Here is a 21,481-nt window from a genome sequence, read left to right as displayed (position 1 = left end):
AGATAGCCCACAAATGAATTAGCGCAAAAACCATACTTAAAGCTCCCCTACATGGATTTTCTTTCAATAAAGATCTCTTTGATTTATAGGATAGGAAACTCAAAGGATTAGGAAAGGTATAGGAATAGAAAAGGATGGCAGGTGCAAAACTTTCCTCGTTCCTTGTGCGTAGGAACCAAAGCATGAGGTCCGAGTGGATTTTGTATTTCATGTAAGTTTTGCCTTGAAAGTGAGATCCAAAGGAAGAAAAATAACCTCTAGTTTTCGTTTCCACCTTTCCTATGAATCAAAGTGGTGAACAGTAGCATCTCTGGAAATTTTCCTAACCCTGTACATTTCCTTCATGATTAGAGCATTGTTTAAAAATGTATTGAATTTCAAGATTTAAAAAAGGTTGTACTTGTTAATGGTCCATGCCATTAGGCATTTTTTTCAGACCTTTCATGCTTGAAACTTTACTTGACGCGTTTAAAACCTAAAATAGGAGCACCCTGGAAAAGGGCAGAGTCAATTGCAGGAAGATCGCCGCTAGGGTGTTGCTATTCTCATTTTTCTATTATCATATCCTTTAACATATATTATTGGTGGATTCGGAAAGGAGTTGATAATGGTTGGATACGGATTATATCGGATTGCGGATATGAAGCGTATTCGGTGCGAGCTCGGATTGAAAGTGAATAATTGAACAAATACACATAAAATTAGAATTTCATTTCTTTTATGTAAAAAATGTGGGCAAAAAACGTGTAACATTATGCTATAGTCAATGCTATACACTCAGTTCTTGAAACACCCAATAGCTTGTGTGCTGATACAACATTACGATGATCGAAACGCAAACTAACACAATAACAATGAGAAACAGTAGTGGTGCAAGTGTGCAATAGTGATAATGACATGACATGGCGAGATGAGGTAGTATATGCATAGGTAGTTTCGATGGATTAACTAGATTGGGCTAATTTTATTGGATAATTATTTTCTAGGACCTCGGATAATGTGTGGGAAATGTCGAATAATCCTTGTTCATAGGATATTATCGTTACCATATCCGTTACTTATGTGCTTGAAAATTTTCCACACACGAATATCTAAAAATGCATACCATATCCTAAATATGGATGCAGATGAGAATATGTACTGGAAATTATCCGTACCATTTACATCCCTAATTCTACTGACAACTGTTAAGCTTCATGCACTAGCCACTTGAACCAAAAGTCCGAACTGATGGAAAGGGCTAGACAATCCACATATACACTTCACAACACCCCCACTCGCGTGTGACGGGAGAAGAGAAAGTCAACACGTGAAAGAAGAAGAGAACACCGAAACAACGGTGGCTATAGAGGGGGGCAACAGCAATTTTTAGGCTTAATTGCGAAAACCATGTGAAAGCAAGGATTTGAACTTGAGACCATGGCTACGATACCATGTTAAGCTTCATGCACTAGCCACTTGAACCAAAAGTCCGAACTGATGGAAAGGGCTAGACAATCCACATATACACTTCACAACAACAACTAACACTAACAAAGCAGAAAAACATCCATAGACTAGACAACAAATCAAAAAAAAAAGCAAGCCAAAAAGCTACTGGTTTTGTTACAGATGATGGGCCACCCCGGCCACCATCTGCAGAAATCCCATTGCCTAGAATCCACGGGCTGCAACTAGGAATTGAAGCCCGGCAGTGCCGTACTGAACCTAAAGTGCAATCTCTCCAAGAATAATTTTCGGGTACCAATGTAAAAAGACCGCGAAGGGAAAAACGCGTCCCGTAAAACGTACCAGAAGCTGACGCGTGTCCGTACACGAGATCCCGCCCGAGTCCCGTCCCGCGCAAGCACGCGCTCCGCCGCCTGCGCGAGTACGCGAGTACGCGATGCTCCAGTCTCGCACGAGTACGTGCTGCCGCGCGCGTGTATACGCGCTCCGCGCTAGCTTATCGCGTCCCGCGCGCGAGTATGTAGCGTAGCTAGCTAGCATCCCATCCCGCGCGAGTATGTACTGCATAGCTAGCTAACTCTGGCAAAATCAACTACAAAGCTACGTACAAGTGTATGTCCTCGTTTTTCTTTATATCAAAACATAGGTACAGTTACGCACACGAGCGAGTACACTCGCACAGACGAGCGAGTACAGTGGCGCACACGAGCGAGTACAGTGGCGCAGACTAGCGAGTACAGTCGTGTACACGGGCGAGTACAGTCGAGCAGACAAGCGAGTACAGTGGCGTATAACACACGAGTACAGCTGAACACACGGGCGAGTACAAGTACAGTCACGCACACGAGCAGGTACAGCCGCGCACACGAGCAGGTACAACCGCGTAGACGAGCAAGTACATGTACAGTCGCGCACACGAGGAAGTACTAGTACAAACGCACAGGTACAGTAGCGCACACGAGTAAGTACAGTTACTGAGTAAAGGGAAAAACTGCATCAAATACCGTAAAACATAACTACTTATCAGTTGAAGCACGAGTACAGTTAGGTACACACCACGAGTACAATCACACTAGTATTGGAAGTACGAAAAAAAAGTATCTCAAAATCTATCAACATGGGATCTAGTTTTGAAGATCTCGACGCGAGGATCTCAAAAGTGAAAACGGTTCGTAATTTGGACTTACGGTTCGCAAGATATTTCATTTAAAAGAAACGAATCTACAAAAATAAAGGGAAAACTGGACCATCCCCTGTCCTTCTCTCTCCTCTCCTATCCCACTTTGCTTCTCCTTGCGACACTTGGCGAGCAGGGAGGCCACTTCCCACCAAAATTCTGGCACCACAACGCGCCACGTGTCGTATGCGGAGAGACTTTTGAACCTTCGCGAAGATCGGCCTTTTTTTAGAGTTTTCGATAATTTTCTCTTCATAAAAGTGGGAAATTATTTTCTTCGTATAAATGTTGAGCCCTTTTACAGTGGTTGGCAAGTACTTCCTAGTACTACCCAGTATTACCGCTTCGATTTATTTCAGCCGTTGATCTCACGCAATTAATTAGCAATTCATAAAACCAGGGCCTAGGGATATCTTCTCTTTCTTAATAGATGGTCCCATTTTGCTGGTCTCACAGCGAGCCACGTCACCTCATCAAAAAATTGCACTACATATCATTGTTTCGACGCGTACCCAACAGTTTTTGCAATCGAGACCGACACGGCAGGACTGACGAGCCGAACCGAGCAGCTTCCTCGGCAGACCCACCGCACGACCGGAACCACGAGTCCTTCCTCGCGAGAACCACCTGCGTCCACCAGATGGGCCGACCGAAGGCAGCCCATCAACAGGGACCGATGTTCGCTTGCGAAAAAAATAAGCCTGCACGACGGTCTTCGTCTTCCTCGTGGTCGCGATGGGATCCCGGTCGCCCCATAGATCTCTCCTCCACCACGACTTCGCTCGGTTCGCCTTCCAACATCCCCACCGCTCGCAACGGGAACGGGCCGTGGTCGCCCCGGATCCCGGCCGCCACATACATCTCTCCCCACCACGACTCCGCTCCGTTCGTCTTCGAACAGCGGCACAACGGCAACGGGTATGCTCTGCCAATCTCCGCCCTCTGCATTGAACACAATAAAGCCGGCCTTGAAGGCGGGAGAAACTGCTCGGACAATTTGTTCTGCCGCCGCCGTCTTAAAGGCACGCGATGGTGCTCTCATCTACCGCATGGTTTTCTGACATTTATGGAGACTGTTCGATGTATCTCTACATTTATCGAGTAGAAACTGTTCGGTCCAACTGAGCCATCGCCGTCTCCATGTTAAAAACCACCCCCGTGCTGCCATTGACATCGACCGCACCCTCCTACTCCATCTATGGCACTGGTCTCCACCATGGTAGCTCACGTTTTTAGCCTCTCTTTCTTTTGTGAATTCCTCAACATGTGTTTCTTAATCTTCCAGGTTACGCTCTGGCCTGGCTCGAAAGCTGCTTGATGTTTTGCCACACACGATTTGATTGGATTGTATGTGCTGCTTTCTCAAGCCCCTCCGATTTGATTGGGTTTCGACTGGATTCTGCAGGTTAGATTCTACATCTATTAACGGGAGAGATCTTGATCGCTCCTTTGTGGTATGCCTTTTCTCTGTTTATTTTTCGTCATCCTGCCAAACAATTATGTACAAGACCCTTGTGGCCCTTCGGGGATCAGGGTTACCATCATACAGTATAATCTACTCTGAAGTATTTGTTTTGTGGCCCAGATGTCAACAATATGGTCTCAGCTTTCAATTGTCAAAATAGTGAATGTTTTTAGGCCAAAGGACTAATCAGCTTTGTGGATATCATTGCGTGAAGTTTGGTAGGCAGAGAAATCTTTTTTTTTCTGTGCAGAATTGTTCCCTGTTATTTTCTAGCCAACAATTCAGAATTCAGGCAGTATCATGATAACTTACTTTCAGATTTTTTTTTACATTTTCTCTTTGCAATCTATAATCCTAATTATGCCTCTTAATATCTCAGGTGCTGCAAACTGGTTTATATACAATGTAATCTGACTGATTAATGCATGGTATACGTACTTCACACCATAGAGACTTCAGCTGGTAATTTGATGATCAACTATCTTGCTATTTTACACAACCTGTTTTTCCGTGTCTACTTATTGCCCGCAGGTGAATTTTGAAAACGTCATTTCTTATGGCAGGGAGTCTTTTTTTAGAGGAAATCCAATACCGATTTTTTTTAGTATTTCCTTATTTGAGGTATACTGCTGGGAAAATTAGATGTTGGATATATCAACACAGGTTACCATGTACGTACCACAGGTTATTGCTTTTCAGATATTGTAAACCTGACCCATGATGTTATCATAATCTTATATTATCTAACTGCATTTAAAATACATGCGAAGTTCTATGTTTTCTGATTCTGATTTCTAATATTGTTTTGTGTAGAACAAAAAAGATAGAAGTATCTTCCCTGGCAGATTTATTTGGCAAGATGCAACCTACATTTATAATCCCTTGCATCACACGTCCTTTGCAACTTTAAGAGGTAAATAGCTTAGCATTATATTGTTGATGATCCTGTTTGAACCCTATCAGGTGGCTGCTCATGTCTTTCTCTGAGTGTTTGATTCTTACTTTCAGGTGTGTTTTGCCTCTCGTAATGTTTTTCATTCGGTACGTAATAATGTGGTGTACTTCCAGTACAGTACACATCCCAACAAAAAGAAATAATGTCTCTTTTTAGTATGTATTCATACGTGAGATGCAGAAGAAAAAGGAGTGCTAGCTAAATATAAATATGAGTGCTCCAATTTGTCTGTCGAACCCCAAAGGATGTGTAATTACAATTTACACTTGAACATAGTATATATTACAACATTTCCATGTGTGAACTCTTCAGATCTTTTGTTTGTGATTCGATTTCTTTTGCCTCAAGAGCACATGATTGATAAGCAATTTTCACTTAGGTTAGACACTATTTTGTTCACCAATTCAGCATGGTTAACTCAACAATTCAACATTTCAGTGCAAAGGAATTTATTTGCCCTTTCTGAAGGTGGTCTAAACTAGCAGACTACCTTTTATGTATTACAATTTTCTTAATGCTCTTACAAGCCAGCTTCACTACCATCTATTTATATATTCATTTAACATTTCATATGTATATCAATACCGCTTCAGATAATTTCTGATCTAATCTTTGTTTCTTCCTTTCAGAAGATGTATGTTTTCGATTCAAGTTTTTCTATAAAATGTAGAAGATATAAGTTCCGCAGCAATGCGCGGGGTATCATCTAGTTACTGTAACTTCTCACCCCGCACAACCTCTCCGCTAGAGAGCACGATCCAGTCAAGCGGAGGCTGGCGTTGCACGATGGGGATCTCGGCCAACAGCGATGCAGGATGCACTGATCGCGCCAAAGTACGGGCCTCGCCGGGGCCGCTGCTTTTTGGGGACTTCCCTGCGCCTCTGCCCGCCTGCCCTAGCCGCTGGAGCCTGGAGAGCATGATGCAGTCCGCCGTCTCTGCCCACTGCCCCGCCGCCTCCTTCCGGCGAGAGGTCGATCTACCGGCCCCAGGTGAGCAGCCCGAACTTGTTTTTCTGCTGGGTTGCAATCCGCAAATTCGTACACCTTTTTTCTCTTTGGTCGGAGCCAAATCATGCAGCAGTAACGGTACTATGATCTTATAAAATTTGAGCCAACTAAATGTGCAATTGCAAATATCACTTGTTAGTCCCAGTTCGTAATCAAATCACAGTACTGCATGCTAATGCAGTACTGCTATAAACAACAGATCATCACTAAAACTTTTGGTGACAGAACTGTTTTATCAGCCTATGGTTGAATATTTATGTTTTATACATCTTGTCATCATAGGGAGCTCTTCATATTCAAGGCATTTATTTTCTAACATGTTTCATGTCTTTCTGCATTAGTGTTGCATATCCTTGCATCATACATCTAGCTAGTATGTTCATTTTTTAAGAAGATATGATCTATGTACAATAACAAATACTTCTGAGTGTAATTTTTATTGGATTGAGTTCCACTTCTCAAGGACTTGGCTGAATTATACAATTTTCCTGTACTTGTGGAGTTTTGGTTGTACATTTGTGATATACACTTTTAAAGGGCCTGATTATTTAACTATAAAGTTTTGCTATGGTTTGGCTGCAATTTACACTTTTAAAGAGCTTACATGTATTTATAATTTACACGAGCTCTGTCTTAGGTTTTTTTTTTTTTACTTTCTGTTGGAGTATAGAATGATTTTCTGTTGTCATTCATTTCTAGAGATAAATGAAAGGCATAATCAAGCTATTCTGGCATTGCCTGGACACCCATGTCGAGGGCTTTGTGTACACTGTAAAACTTAGGACGGAATATGTGTCGAACCTTTGAAGTTTAATGTTACTTCTTAGTGACTAATACCTGACAGGCATCGCTTGTGGAGCATGAAAAAGTGACAACAGCTATTTGTTGTGCTGGGTATGGTGGAGAAAAGATACCTACAGTTGTGGAATTCGTAATGCATACTTCAAAACTGAATTATGTTAGAGTTCCTGCGTTATGGTATGAGAAAACATGTGTAGGAAGTCATTAGGGGTCAGCTCTCGCTGTTATACTGAACGGTGATTTGATCAAACAAGAATGCTAGGGACAGCACTAGTGTCTTAGCATCAGTTTCAAATATATTATTAAGTCTGTCAGGAGAGAAAGAGATTGCTCTATATGGTGAAGTCCTTTAATCAGATAATGCTGATGGTGAAGACGGTGGTGAGATGGGCGATGCCTTATCTGCACCTGCGCCTGGTGAGTACAAGAACTAGATTTTATAACAGTTCCTGGCATGCTACCTTGTTACTGCTTACAACCAATCCACCAGTAAAAGGGTTCATAGTGTAACTGTACTAATCCTGGTGTTTGTGTATTTGCATGATTTTCTTATTTCTCTGGCCCAATTGTTTTGTGTATTTTCTGATTATTATAGTTATGGCTATCTTGTGCCGATGGCGAACTTTCTTTTTTCGGGTGTTGTAGCTTATCTCCTTTTTCCTTTAGTTGTATATGTTTCTTGTGGCTTGTGCATAGCTGAGGTAAAACTTTCCTGGTTGAAAGACGAACCAGGCTTGAATTTTACAGCATGTATGCTATAAACTGATCTATTGTCCGCCCTATCTAATATTTCGAAGGAGCTCCTGCAAACTCCAGTATACTACCACTACTAGTCTTTTCCCAAGCTTAACTCACTGTTACCTTATGTGCTCTTGTTTATGTGCCTCCAAGGATCTTATATCTGTGAAGTAATGCATAAAGCTGTTCTTGGTCAGGCTGACGATGTGCCAGTTCATCCTGCTGATGAACCTGAATCTCATAGCCATACCTCTACCAGGAAAAGATAAAGAACATCCGCAAACACGAGCGTGTAGATTGGACAAGAGAGAAGAACAGCCGCAAAGATGCTCCAAGTTGTTCTCAATCGAGCCAAGGAGGGTGTAGTTTGAACCAAAGGCGCAATCGTCTGGTGTAGTCATCAATAAAATGTAAAACACTGATATGGTGTCATATGTAATACTGCCGGTGGTGGGTTTTGTTAACCAGCTCGCTGGGTTCACAGTAACCTGTCCTGTGTCTTTGCAAAGAGATAATAAAAGACGATATGATCGTAATCTTTGTGTTTTATTTTCCTGGCACATCAACTTCACTCGTCTGTCTAATAGAACCATTGCCGAATCTTCTATAGTACTTGGTTTTACTACTAATACTCTATTATGAGCTCACTTGCGATTGACTCCTAATGGAGGAACTAAACAGAACATTTCACGGAAGATAAGCAATGAGCAAACTATATACAGTACAATTCTCCATATTAAGCCAGCTTTTCAATCTATCTAGCTTCAGAATGCTCATAGACTGCTTTATCTAAAAAAATTGTAAAACCGCCATGATTTACAATTTTTTACCATAATTCAAATAGGACTGAGCCAGCATAAGTCCTAGCTGGACCTGAGCCTAGGTGTATTAAGATGCAGGATGGCCATCTTGGAATTATCTTGGGACAGCAACCCCACCGAGTCGAAAAACCTCATGTTCCGAAGCTTCAATCTTTTCCGAGCTTCCCTCATGACTTCATGACTTCAGTATACTGTATACTGCCCAAGGCCTACCGGTATCCCAACCTGAAACATCGAAGGGCAAATCCTAATAAGTGAGTGCTACTGCGTCGTTAGTTTCTGTAACTAGAACTTTCGGCATATGCTACAGTAAATTGATGAGAAACTACAAAATATTAATCTTCTTGATTGATGGAGTAGAGAAAAACAAAATACACATTACCCTTGCTGCTACTAATAAGGTTGTGCATATATTTGTATGGATGGTAGCAGTCAAATCTTACATGAACAGATCTTGAACTGGCACATTATTTCCATAGGCACCCGAGGTACTTGCAATCCGAGATTCCGACTCACCCTGGATACATGAGGTCCAGAACGGCGGTGCACAACGGCAGAGCTCCATATAGCCCGTGGACATGAGGGAAAGGGTCCAGCATGACCGACTCACCCTGGATACATGAGGTCGTCGGAGAGGCCGGCGGAGACGGGGAGGTGACGCCATGGTCCAGGGCGGTGATCGGCCGGAGGCGGGGAAGACGGAGATGAAGGCGGAGATCAGAAATTCAGAACCAACTGGATTGATGGGGCCATTTGATTCAGAATGACAGAATGACATATCTACCCTTTAATAAATAAAATAAAACGGTACTTTATAATACTTTCGTGTACTTTCTTTTAAGTACTTTCCAGTACTTGCTATTTTCCTACCATCCGATTAGCTTAGTTGGACGGTTCCTAAATTCACCAATCATAGTAAAACTTGTATTATTATTATGTATTGTTGAAGATTAACATGTACTTTAAAGTGAGGATTTTCCACCAATTTTTTGAATTTTAGTGATCTACATGTCATTTAACATGTAAATCAGCAAAAATACACATTCTCATGACTCTGAGGCTATTTCACACAATTCCTCTTCATACAACTACACAGCCAGCCAAGTCGCCAAACGATGAAACTTAGAACAACAACTTTATCTGCACAGTAGCTTTCTCTACACAACAGCTTCTCCTGCACAGCTAGCCAACCACAGCCCAAACAAACACCCCCGGAGGTGTTTGGGGCTTCTGCTTTTTCCTAACCATGACGGCTTTAGAATTACTACAATCAATAATAGTACTACCTCCATCCAAAAAATTCAAAATGCATGATAAAGGGGAAATAAATCTTTATGCCGCGATGTCATAATGTTTAGTCCTATCAGGCCACAACAAAAGAAAGTACCACTTTGTCAAATGGAAGTGGATTTTCAAACCTAAGAGTAAAGGTGGTTTGGGGGTAAAAGATCTGACTAAATTTAATATCAGTCTCACGTGTAAATGGTGGTTGAAGTTGGAGAATGAAGAAGGACCTTGGAAAGATTTCATGAGAACAAAATATATGGGGATTCTAGTATTTACTTTGCCAAGCATAGAAATGGTGATTCTCCTCTATGGTATGACATGTTGCATATTAGAGATATTTACTTGTGTGGCAGGAGAATGTCAGATGGAAATGGTTGCAAAACTAGCTTATGGGGAGATGCTTGGTGTGGGCACTCCCCTTTGAAAGACAAATTCACTGATCTGTACAACATATGCAATGAATAACTCATTATTGTGGCTACTGCAAAAAATCTAGGTTGGAGACTTTCTTTCGAAAGATGGTTGTCTGTTGATCTGCAAGAGCAATGGTGTGGCCTTGTTGATATTCTCAATCAGGGTGTGCTAAATGACTGTATGGACAGACCAAAATGGAAATGGACAAAAGCTGGAAATTTTACTGTCAGGAGCCTGTATAAACAACTCTGCATTAATGGAGTGGACAGATCTTTCAGACACCCGTGGAAGAGCAAAACCCCCCTTAAAATCAAAGTATGGTTGTGGTTAATTTGACACTGCTATAGCTAGAAAAGATAACAAGTTGAATCGAAACTGGAGACCCTCTTTGTCAATTCCGCAATGACTTTGAATCGATCATACACCTCTTATTTACATGCCCTACAACTAAATATGTTTGGAGCGTGATGGGACTAGCAATTGGGGCACGAACACGCCCTGGATCTTTTGCTCAATGTTTCTAGTGGTTGCCACAATTCTCCCGAGTTAGACGTAATATTTAAATTGTTGGTGTAGCTGCGATTTGCTGGGCCATTTGGAAAAGTCGTAACAAAGCTTGTTTTGAGATTTTTTTCTTAAAAACCATGTTGAGCTAATCTGCCATTCGGTTGCTTTTATGAAATTCACTCCCATGCAGATGCTGCTATTCTTCGGCAAGGAGCTGATGCTCTGCTCAATCTGGCCCTTGGTGCCGGTGCAAGAAGTGGAGATAATCCAAGTGAGGGTGGGCTACGTCGTCTAACAGCTAACTTAGCGAGTGATGGTACAATGGAGGTGGACATGGATTCGGAAGATTCTGAGGATCTGGATGGATAACTTGATACTTCTACCTTCCTGGCGTGTTGATGTGCTTTCTACTTGCTTCTGTTCAGTTGTGGCTGGTTAGATCACGCGATGTATATATCTGTAGACTCCTAGATCCCACTAGCATTAGGAGGCGGCGCCTCGTCCTTTTGGTTCTTTTGACTAAAAGTTGAAATCCTGTATATGTTTTCGTTATCTCTGGATAATGAAAATGATCCGTGGGATCGAGATATTTGTGCTCAGAATTTAAAAGCTCTTCCACACAAGTTAACGACTGAGTCTCCCTTTCCAGGGTTTCCAGTGATGTTGACCTTACAATGTACTCATCCAATAGAATTGGTACATGTATGCTGGGTCTGTGGATAGAATAGATCAGTCGTATTCGTATACCCGGTGTGTGATGGCGACTTTTGGTATCCAGAACGCTCCGATTCCGTTGGAATTCCACTTGCTTGTGCGCGACTAAAGCGTTGAAGGTTGAACTGAACGGATTGGAAGAAAATAAAACATGCAGCAGTACAGATACGACTTTTTCTTCCAATCCAATGTCCACGTACGCCCTTTAGCTACTCCATATAAACGGCGCCACTGCCATGCCATTTCAATCACATCACCACCATCGTAGCAAGCTTCAAGCCTGCAACACAAACTAGCTAGTGACGGCATGGCGACCTCGCCGATGGCGGTGTTCACGTTCATGGCTCTTGGGCTAGCAGCAGCACTCCTCTCCGCTGCTGGTCCGGCGGCCGCGCAGAACTGCGGCTGCCAGGCGGGCTTCTGCTGCAGCCAATACGGTTACTGCGGCACCAATTCCTCGTACTGCGGCGACGGGTGCCAGTCCGGCCCGTGCACCAGCGGCGGCGGAGGTGTGGGCAGCATCGTCACCGATGCCTTCTTCAACGGAATCAAGTCCCAGTCAGGCGGCGGCTGCGCAGGTCAGAGCTTCTACACACGCCAGGCGTTCCTCAACGCCGTTGGTTCCTACTCCGGCTTCGCGTCGGGAAGCTCCGACGCCGCCAAGCGCGAGATCGCCGCCTTCTTCGCCCACGTCACGCACGAGACCGGACGTAGAGATCTCTCATCCAAATAGTTAACAAACTGAGACACATTGTTGCATACTTGCATGCTTATAAGTTATAACTTGGTAGATGTTGCTATATATGTACAGACTTCTGCTACATCGAGGAGATAAACGGGGCGAGCCAGAACTACTGCGACACCGGATACCCGCAGTGGCCGTGCTCCTCGGGAGTGAAGTACTACGGGCGCGGGCCGCTGCAGCTGACATGGAACTACAACTACGGGGCGGCGGGGCAGAGCATCGGCTTCGACGGGCTGGGGAGCCCGCAGACGGTGGCGCAGGACCCCGTGCTGGCGTTCAAGACGGCGTTGTGGTACTGGATGACCAACGTGCACGGGGTGCTGCCGCAGGGCTTCGGCGCCACCACCAGGGCCATCAACGGCGCCGTGGAGTGCGACGGCAAGAACACCGCGCAGATGAACGCGCGGGTGGGCTACTACCAGGACTACTGCCGCCAGTTGGGCGTCGACTCCGGGGGTAGCCTCACTTGCTAAACACCGACGTGCGTGTGCATGGCTAGTGAGGAGTAACTTATTTCATGTGTCTAATATGGTCATCATATCTATCTCTATATCTATATCTATACCTAATAATAAAGAAAATAAGATTTTTTATTTCACTTCTTTTTATTGTCCATAATTTTCATCCAAGTCAAAACGCCGGTTTGTCCCACGCCGATTGAATCCACCTTCTATCCTCCCGAACAGAACCTCCATGGGCCAACCATGCACCGCCAGCCCACAAACGGCTTTTGGGGAGCCGGAGGCATTTTTCGACCAGTCGGGCTCCCCAAACTTTTTTTTCGTCCAGAGGAAGGGGGCCACCACCCCTAGAGAGAAGTGCTCCACCACAACCTTTCCCGGCATCCGCTTTGCTCAGCAGCCTCATCTGATGGCGCGGAGAAGAACATGGGGAGGGAGGCATCGTGTGCGGTCGCTGACTATTTGTTTCTAAAAACATATAGATATGTTCACACCTTTCGATCAAGACAATGAATAGGAGGGGGTACATCTGTAAATCATTTTCTGTTTTATTTTTCCTTTGTCGAGGTCGTCTCACGCCTCCACATCCGATGCCATTCAATCCCTGACATGGGTATGCCATATCGGGTCCTGAACATTGCCATCCCTGGTATAAATCCCAGGAAGGAATGGAAGAAAGCCCACGGAGAAATCCAGATGAAGCCGAAGATATCATGTTAGGAAAGTTAAGTCCATATCTGGTGAACCGACTTGTAATGTAACTCAACCTCGAATGGACTCTGAGACCTAGCCCGCTATATAAGGGCAGGAAGGAGCTACCGAGAGGGGACCGATTCAAACAGACGAGACACCTTGTAATCCTAGTTTGACATAATACAATCTCGGCGATTTGTCCTTGATCATAATATACGTCGGCTCGCTAGTTTGGCTGACGAGTGTCCTCCTTCCTAGAAACCCAAACCCTTCATCATGAGCATTGACAAGGTTAACCCTTTGTCAATCCCGGTTGCCTCTCTTCGTTAGTCTCCCCACTGGCTAGGGGTGTCATGCGCGTGCGGGCTCGTGGTGGAGTCGGTGGTCGGGTGCTTGGATTTCCTGGCGATTGTTTGGAGGCTCTACTCGAAGGTGGCGTGGAGTTTTCTCGGTGTTTGGTGGCAACGGTCACATTTCTTCCCTCTTGAGTCGTTCTTGAGGCGGAGCTGGATGTGCGGTACCATATAAGGCATGAGGCTTTGATCTAGTGCTTGCCATGGGGTTGTGCCTGGTAGGGGAGGTTGGTGGTTGGCATTGTTGACGGCCTGGTCCTTCTCCACCGGTGTGCTTTGCTCCCCTCCGACCGAATTGGATGATTGTTGGGGTTGCCGGCTTGATCCCATCTTGGCCAATGACGACCGGCTCTCAGCGCACCATGGAGGCATTGGCAGCAGGATTCGATCGACTCCTTCTTTGAGTTTTGGCAGGCTAGGACATTGACGTGTTAGCTGGTGTTTTTGCTAAAGCATCGCAAGGCTTCGGCCAATGCTGGAGATGACAATGTCTAGAGATGTCGTCCACATCCTTGGAGGCATGGCCATGATGTCCATCTGGTTACTGGTTTCCTTCTCCTAGGAAATTGTGTTTCCCTTATGACTTGCATCATCTTCGTCTTCCTCTTTGAAATCCCTATTCATCGATGCCTTGCTCAAGGTTGGATGAGCTTGTTTTTAAATGGTTTTCTTTCCAATTTGCCTGACCACACCTGAGCCTAGGGGCAATAGTCCAACTTAGTGCCCTGCCACGGGGTGGGTGGGAGGGGAGGGCGGTTACCGGCGCTTTCACCACCCGATTGACAACTTGGTTGGCAGGGAAACTAGATATGTGTTTATAGGTGTGTCTATGAGAGCTTCCGTGAAGTTGTGCACCAGTCTGTCATGGCCCGATAACGATGACACATAGGGACGTCCTTTCCCTGCCTAGAGGCGTTATCATGACCCCCCTCCCACTTTGAAACCGGAATTTCGTCTTCTCTTCGTGCCACAATGTGGAGAGGTGCTTGTTTGATCAATTACATTTCCTCAGTTTGGCGTCTCTAAGCTTGAAGGTTCAAATCGAGTTGCCAATGTTTAGTTGAAGACTCATGCTTCTTGTAGAGTTCTAGTAATTCACAGCTTAGCTCTACTCTACTTGCTCTCTTTCACTTTGTCTTTAGCTTTTCTGAGTTGTGTTTGTATCTCTAGTTGATCTCTTCGGTTTTTTCCTTCTTTTTGTTGCTTGTTGTGTGGTTGTGATGTTGAAATTCTACCCAGTTATTCCCTTCATTAATTTAATGCCAAACTCATTTTGAGCCTTCCGTTTGAATTGAGGGAGTAATTCCACTAATTTCCATACATGTGAATATATATATATAATTGCAAACAATTCCTACGTGGTGCTGAAGGTTTCTTCGGTCTTCACCGCTACACTAAAAGCATCTCCAGCCGTCTCCCCGGGAAGGCCCACAGGACCCCTTTTCTTCATCCGGATGGACGAAAATGGCCCAGTCGCGCCCCCGGAACCTCGTTTTCGCCCGGATTTGGGCTTTCATCCGTCCGGCGAGCCCAGGTCACCCCCCCCCCCGGGAGCGCTCGGGAAGTCCGGACGAAATGAAAGCGCGGGAAACGTGGAGAAAACTTCCCGCGCGAATGGTGGCCCCAACTTGTCAGCGACAAAGACCAATCGTCTTCCGCGCGCTTCAAAAGCCTACTGCCGGTCAGTCTTCGCCGGACGCGTAGCTGACACGCGGCGAGTTAATACCATCACCTCGGATTCATGCGCGGCTCCCTCTATTTATCACGGAACCTACGGCGTCTGGCCGCATTCAGCACCACCGTCTCCCTCCTCCCCAGCCCTGTCTTCTCTCGCCAATCCGCCTCCAGCGAGCTATGGTGGTCCACGGCGAAGGCACGGCGAACAACGGCTTTGGCCGGCGTTCCCTACAATATTGGGTGGCGGGACTTCTGCACATGGCGGGCTACACGGCGCCGCCAGACTTCCGCGTGCCTCGAGGATGGCGCCAGAGCGCGGGGGGCGTCCCGATCCCGCCGCTTCCGGTGGGAGGCGACGAGCTCGATGCCGAGGAATTTTTTGGTGGGAGGCGACGAGCTCGATGCTGTGCGGGTCACCCTCAGCTAGGAGGAGCGCGCGGAGGAGCGGTACCTCCCCGACAACTACGACGCATGGAACGAGTTCTTCCGTCTCCGGCACGAACGGGAACTCGCAGCGTACGACGGTCCTCCCCCTCCTCCAGCGCGTAATAACGCCGCCGGCCGCCGCCGCTGGTGGGGTGCGCCGGGCCGCATGCTCGCCAGTGTGCTCGCGCACATCGAGGCCAGTAACTCCCCCGTCTTGGGGATGCCGCCGTCAGCGGTTCGGCACGTTTTTTTTTCAATTTTAGTTTATGTTTCTATTTGGCCGAATTCAAATATATGTACGAATTCGGCCTATATAGAACTCGCCTTTATATGATAAATATCTTTAAATTTCGCTTATGTTTGAACGAATTTTGCCTTGTTTTGTCTAAATTCGCTGTTATTTGTAAAAACTTCTCATCCATCCTCGACTCGCCGCTGGGAAAATGGGCCTCCCCAGACCAAAAAGTTAGATCCATCCAGCGCTAAATAGCGCCGGCTTTCGGCCTGGGGAGCTCCAACGGCTGAAGATGCTCTAACTCATCCTACTTTTTTTGGTTAGACCTATGTCTCAGTTGTACTAAATTCATTCTAAAATAAAGGTCTTACCTTTATCTAAATGAAGATGTATCTAGGCATATTTTAGTTATAGATGCATTAATATCTAGAATAACTTGAGACGCTTATTTTAGTACTAAGGGAGTATTTACTTTTTCAGCCCTCACCATTACACTAGCTCTCAGTAAGCCTCATTCTACCGGTTATTATGTGATGTGAAGATAATATTTTCTGCTCGGTGCGCTACATTGTGCTTGAATTATTGTACTACAGCTAATAGACGGTAATTTATAGTTCGGCGAAGGTCCACTTGTAGCTATACCTAGCCTTTTTTGATCAAGTGAGTATATTAATATTATAAAGATATCAACTAAATCTAGCCTCCGCAACAACTCAATACCATAATGGTAGTACAGATACACACAATTGAAATAAGAAGAAGCTAAAAAAGCAAAAGTTCCGCTATGTTGTTCTAGTCCTTGCTGCAGCAGCACAAAATCTACCAACATAACATCTGAAGTCCAAGTTCTACAAAAGTGACGCCTCCTAGAAGGAAATGGTGCAAAAAATGTCGTCATTGCCCGATCATAGTTCTTAGGTTTTCAACCTCAAAGAAAGTTCCCACTCTCAAAATAATGCTTTTAACGAGGCCATTACCAAGCACAATCAACTAAGATTGTACCTTGGATTTTCACCCAAAAATGTAGGACTTTGAAATTTTCATGTGCTTACGCCCCACTCGCATGCCGCTGCCACGAAGGCCGATTCACCAAGCAAGTTCACCATCATTGCAAAGCCTCGAACCACCAGCACTAGTCCACAGATCTCATCCTTCATGCCATTCTCTGTATCCGAATTCACCATGGAACCAAAAAGACATGTCTCGTGATGAAAATAGATTGCAGAGCTTCGCAACACTACCTCGTGAAATCAAACGGTCGGAGAAAAAAAACATGTGTGGGTACGACCGAATCACATCCGATCCAATAATATCTTGTGGCATTAGTACCACCGCAAAGGAGTTCCACGACGGAACCCTCCGAAATTCGACACTCCGGGTAAAAGAAGGAGGACATGCATCCAACATTTCTTCCTCTTAGCGCTTGAGGAACCCTAGGACTACCGCCTTTATTCTTCTATGTGGAAGAGCAGGCCCCATGCAGCCATCTACGGCCCAACGGTGAAGAAGGAAGTTCATACAACCTCCACCGAACTAGTAATCAGCAGGCGTAACATCCACAAATGAGCAACCTAGTGCCCACCGCCGTAGCACAAAAACCCAACACCCCTAGGGTCAACGAGTTATGTCATGCGTGATCCAAATCAGGCCCACGCGGCCCAAATCTAGCCAGCGCGCATCTTAAATATTGCCTTCCGGTCGGGCACCAACGATCTCCGTGCCACCGCTCGTTAGGGGTCCATGCCGCTGCAACCCTCGTCAACCCATCACCCCGTAGGGACTCCTCGGCCGCTGCCGCGCATGTCGCCACCGTGCACCCAACGGAGCTTCACCTCCGTGTGGAGAGGATCCAATTACTTCTCCTAGACCTCCACCATTGGTTGTCGGGCACCGCAACGACTGCCTGCGGTGGCCGCCAGGGAACCTACGCGAGGGGGGACTTATGCTGGGGTAACACATGTAGCGTGCTAGGCTGTTATGTAAAGATTGTCATCAATACAGTTCACTTGGTTTACTTTTAGACCGACTATTCATCATTTTTTTTCCGAAATGAAAAAGCTCTAGCCGCTCTATCAGTCGATGCATACGGCCCTGACTATTCATCAACTAACGCCGCACTGGAATTATTATAGCTAGGGATGTAATCTGTAAACAGATAGGATAAGTTTTGCTTCAAATTTGTTTCCATATCCGTTTTACATAATCCATATCGGTTTGAAGGAACGACTAAGATTCTCCGATTATGAATTTGATACCATATATGGTATGCGAATACCACCCGGATATCCGTATCAAAAGTAATTTAGTATTATTTGATGATTTTATTTCGAATAATCTGATTTTCGTCCGCAAACGTTCTAATAGAACACATGTAAGAGTTAGTGAGTTGTGTTCGTCCATTATACACTAGCTCACTTATATAGTCACCTTATCAAATGTGTGTTTTGTTAAACTAGTTTTATCAAATTTGATAGTTGTATGGTTTGCCAACCAATATATCCGATTAATTTTGCTTTTGGCTCGAGTCCACTCTATTTTCGTTCCGAATCCACGGTCTTATATATCTGGATTCAGATAGGGACCCGGTCATAATCCGAATAGCTCGGAATCTCTCAAGAAATTATGGTATAGAATATAGTAACAACAAAATCCGATCGACAAGAACCTTGAGAATAGATTTGCCAGAGGTTCTTTGTACCGAAATTCTAAACGAATGCCATATGTATGGCCTGCTTTACTTGTGAACTCCTAAACTCTCCAGTTGGAAACTCCAATACTCGTGCGACGATAATCACACATAGCAGCCATATCTCTCCTGCCTGAGGGTTGGCGGGGCTATAGCTCGCCGCATTATAAAGCCAAACTGAAATGGACAAGAATGGAGCACAAGCCCCCATTTTTTTAGCTTCTACTTCTAAAGAAGCTAGTTTTTGAAAAATTGTTGGAAGAATCTGTGGCGGAGAGAAGCTCGTAGAAGCCGGTTCTTACCCTTCTTTTTAGCTTTTGAAATTTTGGCTTGTTTAATGTGTTGACTTATGAAATGTCTGTGACACCCCTAAATTTTATGTGTGATCTAAATAATTGCTAGCAGACAATGACATAGAAATAAATAAACACAAAATTGTATATTCCAAAGTGAGCAAAGTGCTAGGAGAGTGATTGAATGAACGAACTGGGCAGGCAAAGTGGAACAACATGTCTCAATCGATCTCGACCTATGCCAGCTTCACATGGCCGCGCCATGACATGGCCTGTTTAGCTCGAGGATGCGCGGGGCGGCGCATGGTCAAGCCAGCACATGCGCACGCCCCTGTGCGCGGTGCGGCTCTGTGCTCTGCGCCGCGACGGGTTCGATTGCATGGCCGGGCTGTGGCATGGAGGATGACATCGGGAGGAGAAGCGCGAGGTCGTCGGTTGAGTGCAGGGCGCGGCTGTCGGTCGCGGGCGGGTGGCGCGGGCTTCAGCGTCGGGGCGGAGAAGCGCGAGCGTTGGGCGGCGGCGGGCGCGGGCGTTTGGCGCGCGTCGGGCGGCGGCCGTCGCACGCGTCGGGCGGAGGCGGGCGCGCGTCAGGCGGCGGCGAGCACGGAGGTCCTTGCCACCGGCGTCGGGCGGCGTGGGGCTTCTTTTTTTTCTTCTCCATCACAAATCTGTTCAGAAGTACCTTTTGGGCCGTTTCTAGGTTTGCTTACGTTTTGAGCTTCGCGGTGGAAATAAGCAGCCTAGAATGTCGACCCTTCTTTTGATCTTGTGGTGTGACGGACCGCGAATCTACTCCAAAAACTAAAAAGAAGGGGGCTAAACCGCTAAAGCCAGGAGCAGATGAATATCTCTTCAGCAGTTTTCATGCGTGTTCCGAATTCACATAATGCGCAAAAATAGTTACTGTGGCATGGACAGGAACGCTAGGAGCTTAAGATGTGGCACTCAGACACGGCGGCACATACATTTGACAGGTCAAACAAGAAAGTGACCCGAGATTTCGTCTTGGATGTCATCGATACGATTGGCACCTCGCAAGGAATTTCCGCCACAGCCAGATGCTAAACATGGACGGGGCTGCTATGTTAGATCTTGGCTTCATGGACCATGCCATTATTCCACATATTATGCCAAAATGAGGTATGTTTTCCATGGCAAAGCCAAAAGCTCTTTGTGCGGCCTGTACCATAAACACATACTACTCCTACCGTGAGAATACATCAAGCCTGCAATATGCCGCCTTTTGGTCATGTGCCGTACGTCGTACGTCTTGGACGTGGAACCGGCTGGAAGCTCGGCCACCATTGTTGGCCGTGCGTGGAAACCGCCATTCGTCATCTTTGACATAAAGTGTGCCATCTTGACTGCTAATTTTGCTACAAACGTGTTAACAAAAGTTAGTAAGTTTTTGATATGCCGAAGAAGATCATGGCAAGTCCAACAAGTTAAAATTATAATTTTTTAACTATACAACTTTTACATTTTAGGAGTAGTAGTTTTGAAGCTACAATAATAAAGGAAACCCTCCTGCTCCCATGCGGTCGGCCCTAGCCGCACCGGAGCGCCACCGCCAACCTCCACTAGTCGTCCTACGCTTCCACCCTTCCTCCCGCGGCTGTCGGAAATGTCGACAGGCAAAGCCCTCAACGGCACGGATCTTAAAGGCGACTACGACGCCTGCTCCGGCCTCTTCAACGAAGGTGTCACGTGATGGCGGTGTCCAGCAGGTCTTGGAGTGTTTTCTGTGGAGGGCATCGTTGATGGCAGTGGGTGGCGGCAGCGTGGTTAGGCAGGCCCGACCTTGACCCAGATTGGCCGAAAGGGCCACGACCTAAACGTAGCTACGAGTTCTGCATCGCAACATCTCCGATGGCGGCATGGGGAGGTGCTCCTGGGGCCTGGGCTAGTCCCGTAGCATGAGGACACTTGTTGCAGCAGCACCGGGCATTGCGGTGGTGGTGGCCTCCTCCACCGCAGGTGTGCTTATAGTATCAGTAATGCTACACCTACGAAATTCTTTTACGGGCTCACTCTTAAGGGATGACGTGGGGGAGAGGGAAGGTGCAGTTTTATTTTCCTTCCTTGATTTCAGGATCTTAAGCCACTCACCCGTCACCGAGATCACCCCGTAACTTCAAGCCCGTAGGAATAATCCCGTAGGTGTAGGATTACTGTTATAGTATCGGTAATGCTACACCTACGAAATCTTTTTACGGGATCACTCTTATGGGATGACGTGGTGGAGCGGGATGGTGCAGTTTTCTTTCCTTCCCATGATTTCAGGATCTTAAGCCCACTCACCCGTTGGCACATCATCCTGTAACTTCAAACCCGTAGGAATAATCCCGTAGGTGTAGGATTACTGTTATAGTATAGTACGTGAACGCAATCACACGGCTAAAATTGTGCATCGTAAAGAAGTTAACCAACCGACAGTTCCCGAAGGTGGGAGATGGGTTGGCCATCAAAAATGGTTGGGCCGATGATTTCCTGGAGGGGGGGGTCATTTCTGTAGCTTAGAACGATCATTTTTTATCATTTGGTCGCCTGCGTTTAGTGATGACATCACACACGC

General features: G+C 45.8%; 1 protein-coding gene and 1 long non-coding RNA gene across 2 annotated transcripts; both read left to right on the top strand.

Annotated features, from left to right (window-relative positions):
* The first annotated feature begins 3,490 nt into the window (after positions 1-3,490).
* Positions 3,491-4,890, top strand: LOC124658023. Its single transcript, XR_006988975.1, has 3 exons — positions 3,491-4,309; positions 4,471-4,553; positions 4,655-4,890. It is a non-coding gene; the product is annotated as an uncharacterized LOC124658023 (long non-coding RNA).
* Positions 4,891-11,534: 6,644 nt separating this feature from the next.
* LOC124654232 (endochitinase A-like) lies at positions 11,535-12,618 on the top strand. Its single transcript, XM_047193248.1, has 2 exons — positions 11,535-12,047; positions 12,149-12,618. Exons 1-2 carry the CDS (start codon positions 11,645-11,647, stop codon positions 12,553-12,555), a joined length of 810 nt encoding a protein of 269 aa, XP_047049204.1. The 5' UTR covers positions 11,535-11,644; the 3' UTR covers positions 12,556-12,618.
* Positions 12,619-21,481: the final 8,863 nt, after the last annotated feature.

The sequence above is a fragment of the Lolium rigidum genome, chromosome 5 (genome assembly GCF_022539505.1).
Source record: "Lolium rigidum isolate FL_2022 chromosome 5, APGP_CSIRO_Lrig_0.1, whole genome shotgun sequence".
Lineage (NCBI taxonomy): Eukaryota > Viridiplantae > Streptophyta > Magnoliopsida > Poales > Poaceae > Lolium > Lolium rigidum.
The sequence above is the reverse complement of the archived record's forward strand: the minus strand, read 5'-3'. Positions and strand labels throughout refer to the sequence as shown.